This window comes from Leucoraja erinacea, chromosome 14, assembly GCF_028641065.1.
Source record: "Leucoraja erinacea ecotype New England chromosome 14, Leri_hhj_1, whole genome shotgun sequence".
Lineage (NCBI taxonomy): Eukaryota > Metazoa > Chordata > Chondrichthyes > Rajiformes > Rajidae > Leucoraja > Leucoraja erinaceus.
The window spans coordinates 37,060,550-37,068,644 of NC_073390.1; the positions used below are offsets into that span (position 1 = coordinate 37,060,550).

General features: G+C 40.2%; 1 protein-coding gene across 1 annotated transcript; it reads left to right on the forward strand.

Annotated features, from left to right (window-relative positions):
- Positions 1-238: 238 nt before the first annotated feature.
- On the forward strand, positions 239-3,743 carry LOC129703576 (eotaxin-like). Its single transcript, XM_055646164.1, has 4 exons — positions 239-392; positions 1,300-1,420; positions 2,362-2,439; positions 3,496-3,743. The coding sequence occupies exons 1-4, from the start codon at positions 329-331 to the stop codon at positions 3,521-3,523; spliced, it is 291 nt and encodes a 96-aa protein (XP_055502139.1). The 5' UTR covers positions 239-328; the 3' UTR covers positions 3,524-3,743.
- Positions 3,744-8,095: the final 4,352 nt, after the last annotated feature.

An 8,095-nucleotide genomic window follows, 5' to 3' on the forward strand; every position in this document is an offset into this window, starting at 1 on the left:
GGCAGGTTCTTCAAATAAACTAATTTTCTCAATGTGAAGATGTCAGTGTGACTGATATGGTGGATGTTCGCAAAGGATTCATTGATACGGGACTGAAAAATGTGGACAGGAAAAAAATGCTCAACATTTTTTCAGTTCCCACTTTGCTGCTTTAAAAGTAGTCTCAAGATTGGGCAATACTGTAGTTTCTGGCTCTCCTTGACGGGGAATTCCCCTGACTGCTAGCATATAAAGAGATCGAGCATCTCAGAAGAGACGACAAAGCTGACTGAGAAGAGAGCAGGCAGGCAAAGTGATCATCTGTTGAACATTCCACACAGTCAACAACATGCACCTGAAGATTGTTTTAGTCCTGTTTCTCTTCTGCGCTGTTTCAGTACTTAGTAGACCATGTAAGTTTTTTTTGAGGTTCTTCCAAAAATGTAGTTGTTATTATTGATATCTGTATAGAGTAATGTCAGGAATGTTGCAAATATAATTGAAGAATAAATTAAAAGTGATATATTCCTCTCTCTCTATGGGGTTTTATTGAATATAGCTGGTAAGGTTCAATTAAAGAATGTAACTACCGAGACAATATCAGCGCAATCACCATACAACAGAGCACTCAAAGATCAATGTAAAATGCCAAGTATCTACTGATGTAATTACCTTGTGTTTTAGTTTATAATTAAGTAGCTATAAAGGTTTGGGGCAACTCAGTTACCAATGGAATGAAGCTTTGAATAGAGATAGTCATTTTGAATATTACAAATTTTGCTGTGAATGAGAGATTTAAGTTAGAATGTGACTAATGCCTCACTAATCTCCCACTAGTGGGAGAGTCTAGGTCCAGAGGTCATAGCCTCAGAATTAAAGGACGTTCCTTTAGGAAGGAGATGAGGAGAAATTTATTTAGTAAGAGGGTGGTAAATCTGTGGAATTCATTGCCACAGAAGGTAGTGGAGGCCAAGTTAATGGATATTTATAAGGTGGAGATAGATAGATTCTTGATTAGTATGTGTGTCAGGGGTTATGGGGAGAAGGCAGGAGAATGAGGTTCGGAGGGAGGGATAGATCAGCCATGAATGAATGGCATAGTAGACCTGATTGGTCAAATGGCCTATTCCTGCTCCTTTCACTTGTTTCACATGTCTAATTTGCTTACAGATAGGACAAAGGTGTTTTAAGTAAACACTGTTAACATTTTTGGGTTGATTACTTTAGTATTTTTTAGTATGACATAATATTGAAATGATATAGGTGTCTTTTGCAAAAAAATGTAAAAAAGATAAAAATGATTTTTCTTGTATTTTTCAGTCCGAGGTCCTGGAAATGTCACCACAAATTGCTGCACAAGGGTATCTCGGAAACGGATTACATTTCAGACTACTCATTACAAGATACAGCCAGAGTTACTTCCCTGCGTCAATGCAATCATGTATGTAACTTTTCTGTTTCCTTTTCCTCGAAGTCCGTCTGTCTTATTTGAAACTGAGTACTTGCCTTTCATAAAATATATATAAACGCTTTCATTTATATTTTTTAATTTTCTGTACCATCTAAAACATTTTGTAGAATAATTGTTTGTGGAAAATTGGAATAAGCTCTTGCCTGATATTAAGCATATTTTTTGAAACGTTTTTATGCAAAAGCAGGACAAATGAACGCTGTTTAAATGCTTAAATAAAGTTGAACAATCATTAAACTTAAAAATACGTAATTGTTGCGCATTATGAACTCGTTCAGAACTGTTTTGCAGAAAAGCATTAATTGCCGATTTGTGCATTATGACATAGAAACATAGAAAATAGGTGCAGGAGGAGGCCATTTGGCCCTTTGAGCCAGCACCGCCATTCAATGTGATCATGGCTGATCATCACCAATCAATAACCCGTGCCTGCCTTCTCCCCATATCCCTTGACCCCACTAGCCCCTTGAGCTCTATCTAACTCGTTCTTAAATCCATCCAGTGATTTGGCCTCCACTGCCCTCTGTGGCAGGGAATTACACAAATTCACAACTCTCTGGTGAAAAAGTTTTTTCTCACCTTAGTCATAAATGGCCTCCTCCTTATTCTAAGACTGTCGCCCCTGGTTCTGGACTCGCCCAGCATTAGGAACATTTTTCCTGCATCTAGCTTGTCAAGACCTTTTATAATTTTATATGTTTCTATAAGATGCCCCCTCATCCTTCTAAACTCCAGTGAATACAAGCCTAGTCTTTTCAATCTTTCCTCATATGACAGTCCCGCCATCCCAGGGATCAATCTCGTGAACCTACGCTGCACTACCTCAATCATGCATAGGCCATATTAAATTTATTTTCCAATCACTCATAGTCATACACACTCATATAACACGGACATTTCTGCTCTTCCAGATTTTACACTGTGGAAAAAGGGCCCCTCTGTGCTAACCCAAGAGCACCTTGGACAAGAAACAAAAGAAAGGAGATTGAGTAAGTAGTATTGATTGTTCAGTTATAAGTGAATATCAAGGAGATTAACCAGCAAAGCAGTGGAACACACATTATCCTGAAGAACAATATTATGTTTTTTTTACATGCAGTACTTATGTTTTATGCACTAAGGATTGTGTTTTTTTACAAGACAAGAGAGAGTCATGACTTTCAAGTTAATTAGATATATGGAAATATAATATGCAGTGGGGATTCTTAAGAGCCTGTCCTACTTAGGTGATTTTTTAGGCAACTACAGGTGACTAGGCTGTCGCCACATGGTTGCCGCGGTGTCGCCTGTATGGTCGTGAGTTGTCTCCTCAGTCGCCCAAAGAATCGTGCCATTTTACTGGTCGCCGCTGGATTTTGAAATGTTCAAAAATGTTTGGCGACAGTGGGTTTGAAGCCAATGAGCGTAGCTTGACTTCTCCTGATGTAGTGTTGTCATAGGTTGTCGCCAGGATGATGTAAGTTGTCACCAGGATGATGTAAGTTGTCACCAGGATGACGTAGGTTGTCGCAGGTGTGGACTTCGGCCAATTCCATTGTAGACTACCCTCGTCAATCTACATCAACCGGCGACAGGTACCGGTGACTGAATTGTTTTAAGTTGTCTTCAGTTGTCACCGACAGAGTCATACCTTGCCGTAGGTTGTCGCGGGTGGACGTAGGTTGTCATAGGTGTGTTTGTAGGACATCCTAATGGGTCGCCGGTTGTCGGTAGCTTGCCATAGCTGGACCTCGACTAGGTGGTAGGTTATTGTAGACATTGTCGTAGACATTGTCGTAGGGGGGGCCAGTCGCCGGTTTTTCGGAGACCTGCTAAGACTATGACAGTCATCGGCAGTCGTCGAAAAAATCGCCTAAGTAGGACAGGCCCATAACTGGGTGTACTGTACTAATTGTAAACTAATATTGCATATTTGGAAAAATGTTGGATTTTAAAGATAATTAGATGGAAAGTTAATGTTTAGCATTGAATAACATTTACTATATAAATGTGGCTGTCATTTTTTTCCATTTACTCACAAATGTGTCTTTTTCATTTTAATATAGCATGAGGATTCAGGGTGGCACAAACTGAAGCTGGATGGATTATTTCTGAATTTAAGACCAAGAGAACATAAAATGTGATGTTATTAAAAAAGATTTTTACGTATTTATGTGAAAGAGCTATATAGTGAGTGCATATTTTTTTCTGTGGATGTGATATAATTGAAATATTACTGTAGCATTATCTCCTTATTTAAAATTGCATATTGGCTTTTTATATTTTTGCAATAAAATTGTTTGTTGAAAAACCATTTTAAATGTGTTTTCTTGGAATCACTTCTTAAGGATTAACTTCATTTTTATGATTTTCTGAAATGAATAGTCACTACTGGCCACCATAGATGTAAATAGGTTTAGTACCTCAAGATATTTAAATCTGAAGAAGGTTCTTGACCTGAAACGTCACCCATTTCTTCTATCCAAAGATGCTGTCTGTTCTGTTGAGTTACTCCAGCATTTTGTGTCTATCTTCAGTGCCAACCAGCATCTGCAGTTCCTTCCTACACCAAGATAATATCTCATCACTTCCTCAGATGGTTCAACAACACAATGGAATATTATAAACACTCAATTGGCAAGTAAGAAGAATGTATCTGAGAAATACTTTAATTAGATTATGTATTTTAGCAACACAGTGGGGGGAAATATAGAAACATAGAAAATAGGTGCAGGAGCAGGCCATTTGGCCCTTCGACCCTGCACTGCCATTCATTGTGAGCATGGCTGATCATCCACAATCAGTAACCTGTGCCTGCCTTCTCCCCATATGCCTTGATTCCATTAGCCCCTAGAGCTCTATCTAACTCTCATTTAAATGTATCCAGTGAATTGGCATCTACTGCCTTCTGTGGCATAGAATTCCACAAATTCACAACTATCTGGGTGGAAAAGTGTTTTCTCATCTCAGATTTAAATGGCTCCCCTTTATTCTTAGACTGTGGCCCCTGGTTCTGGACCCCCCATCATTGGGAACAATTTTCCTGCATCTAGCTTGTCCAGTCCTTTTATAATTTTACACGTTTCTATAAGATCATCCTTCTAAATTCCAGTGAATACAAGCCCAGTCTTTCCAATCTTTCCTCATTTGACAGTCCCGCCATCCCGGGGATTAACCTTGTGAACCTACGCTGCACTGGATCAATAGCAAGGGTGTCCTTCCTCAAATTAGGAGACCAAAACTGTACACAATACTCCAGGTGTGGTCTCACCAAGGCCCTGTACAACTGCAGAAGGGCCTCTTTACTCCTATATTCAAATCCTCTCGTTATGGAGGCCAACATTCCATTAGCTTTCTTCACTGCGTGCTGTGCCTGCATGTTCACTATCAGTGACTGGTGTACAAGGACACCCAGGTCTCGTTGCACTTCCCTTTTTCCTAATCTGACATAATTGAAATGAAAATCTGCCTCCTTGTTCTTGCCGCCAAAGTGGATAACCTCACATTTATCTACATTATACTGTATCTGCCATGCATCTGCCCACCCACTCAACCCGTCCAAGTCACCATGCAACCTCCTAGCATCCTCTTCGCAGTTCACACTGCCACCCAGCGTTGTGTCATCTGCAAATTTGCTAGTGTTACTTTTAATCCCATCATCTAAATCATTAATATATATTGTATATAGTTACTGCCCCAGCACCAAGCCTAGCGCCACTGCTTGCCGTTCTGACCGGGACCCGTTTATTCCTACTCTTTGTTTCGTGTCCGCCAACCAATTCTTTATCCATGTCAATACCCTACCCCCAATACCATGTGCTCTAATTTTTCCCACTTTGTGGGACCTTTTCAAAGGCTTTCTGAAAGTCTAGATACATTACATCCACTGGCTCTCCTTCATCCATTTTACTTGTCACATCCTTAAAAAATTCCAGAAGAATAGCCACAGGATTTCCCCTTCATAAATTCATGCTGACTTGGACCAATCCTTTTACTGCTATCCAAATGTGCTGTTATTACTTATTTAATAATTGACTCCAGCATCTTTCCTACCACAGATGTCAGGCTAACTGGTCTATAATTCCCTGTTTTCTCTCTCGCTCCTTTTTTAAAAAGTGGGATAACATTAGCTACCCTCTAATCCACAAGAACTGATCCTGAATCTATAGAACATTGAAAAATGATCACCAATGCGTCCACAATTTCTAGAGACACCTCCTCGAGTACCCTGGGATGCAGACCATCAGGCTCTGGGGATTTATCAGCCTTCAGTCCCATCAGTCTACCCAATACTATTTCTCCCCTAATGCAAATTTATTTCAATTCCTCTGTCTCCCTAGATCCTCTGTCCTCTAGTACATCTGGGAGATTGCTTGTGTCTTCCTTAGCGAAGACAGATCCAAAGTACCTGTTCGACTCTTCTATCATTTCCTTGTTCCACATAATAATTTCACCTGTTTTTGCCTTCAAGGGACCCACATTTGTCTTAACTAATCTTTTGCTCTTAACATACCTAAAGAAGCTTTTACTATCCTTCTTTATAATCTTGGCCAGCTTACCCTCGTACTTCATCTTTTCACCCCATATTGCCCGTTTTGTTACCTTCTGTTGTCCTTTGAAAGTTTCCCAATCCTCTGGCTCTCTGCTACTCTATGCTATGTTATACACCTTTTCTTTTAGTTTTATTCCATCCCTAACTTCCCTTGTCAGCCAAGGTTGCCTCTTACTCCCCTTTGAATCTTTCTTCCTCTTTGGAATGAAATGATCCTGCATCTTCTGGATTATGCCCAGAAATTCCTGCCATTGCTGTTCCACCATCATTCCTGCTTGGATCATTTTCCAGTCGACCTTGGCCAGCTCCTCTCTCAGGCCTTCATAGTCCCCTTTGTTCAACTGCAACACTGACACTTCTGATTTAACATTCCCACTCTCAAATTACAGATTGAAACGTCATATTATGGTTACTACCTCCTAGTGGTTCCTTTACCTTGCGTTCCCTTATTAAATCTTGTTCATTAGATAACACTAAATCCAGAATTGCCTTCTCTCTGGTAGGCTCCAGTACAAGCTGCTCTAAGAATCCATCTTGGAGGCACTCTACAAACACCGTTTCTTGGGGTCCAGAACCAAACTGATCTTCCCAGTCTACCTGCATATTGAAATCTCCCACAACCACAATGGCATTACCTTTGTTACATGCCAATTTTAACTCCTGCTGCACCTTACACCCTATATCCATCTACTATTTGGGGGCCTGTAGATAACTCCCATTAGTGTCTTCTTACCTTTACAATTCCTCAATTCTATCCACTCGCCACTTCCTGCCATTTTGACAGGGACCTACACTTTGTTTCCTGTCTGCCAACCAATTCTCTATCCATGTCAATACCACACCCCCAATACCATGTGCTCTAATTTTGCCCACAGATGATAGGCTGAATGACTTTTGGATATTTGGACTTTCTCATTTATAGATGCAACATTTGCAGTCTTCCAAACATCTACCATCGCACCTGTAGAAAAACATAATCACAGAAGGAGAGTCACAGCCTGTTATCATTTCCCCTTGTGTCTATGGATTTATCCACATTTAAAGAGTGTCCATTGGATGTGGTCTCTTGTTTTTCCTCTCTTCTCTTTCTCCCACTCTCTTGTCTTTTTCTCTTGCTCTCTCTCGCCCTTTTACTTTTTAATTAATTCTCTGCAAGATGGGTTTCTACATCATGAAGATAGAAGCGGATTATTGATTCCTAACTGCATGGACTTCCCGCTCACACAATTGGATCTCTAATGGGACTAACTATTTCTCCCTCTATAAACATGTCATTTTGGGAAAATATAAGGACTGTGGTATTGACGTAAACAGGAAATTGGTTTAACAACTGATAGAAAATACAACAGAGGGACTCAAGACCAGAATCCCACAAAGACCCTTCTATCTGTATATTATATATGATTATATATTGCAATGATTTGGAAAAAAGCCCGCAAAAGGTAATTGAATGGCGGAGTAGACCTGATGGGCTGAGTGGTCTAATTCTGCTCTTATGAACTTATGAACAAGGGACCAAGCTTGTAAACGCATTTAATCCCACACAAGTGCTGCCCTCCTCTTTGCACGAAGGTTTCTGGAATAACATTTCTGACCTACTTCTCTGGCTACCACCCCACTGCTTCTCTTGTTCAAACTGCATAATACATGTTCTAATACAGAGTCAAAAGTGCTGTCACTGAACCACAGTAGTCAAATATCATCCCAATCTTTTACCACACTTTTCACCACAGTTTCTATTGAAGTTCCCCAGATTCTGCATTTGACCCTGATTCAGCAATGAGCTGATGTACAGTGTAGAGATAATCAGATATGGTTCAATGGTTCAATTATGCTTTCATTGTCACTGTTCAAACACACAGTGAAATTATTTTTCTTTTATAAGGTCCAGTAAAGTATTCTTATACCCAAGCATATCCTCGATTAGCAAGTGTACAGAAATATTGTTGAGTCTGTAAGCAATAGGCGCCATGTTTTCAAAGTCCAGTCCGCATTCTAGTTCTTATGGACAGTGCCCGATCCAGGCAACGCCAGGCTGCTGGGACCTCCAGCCATCGCTTTCCAAGGACGTAACGTCCAGCTCTTTGCTCATCCACCTTTGTGCCCTGGGAGCG

Bases quoted from the DNA above. Each gene is read 5' to 3' on its own strand.
- LOC129703576 (XM_055646164.1), top strand. From the start codon at position 329: ATGCACCTGAAGATTGTTTTAGTCCTGTTTCTCTTCTGCGCTGTTTCA. The intron at 393-1,299 runs GTAAGTTTTTTT...TGTATTTTTCAG, and splicing joins TTCAGTACTTAGTAGACCAT to TCCGAGGTCCTGGAAATGTC. The intron at 1,421-2,361 runs GTATGTAACTTT...CTGCTCTTCCAG, and splicing joins CCCTGCGTCAATGCAATCAT to ATTTTACACTGTGGAAAAAG.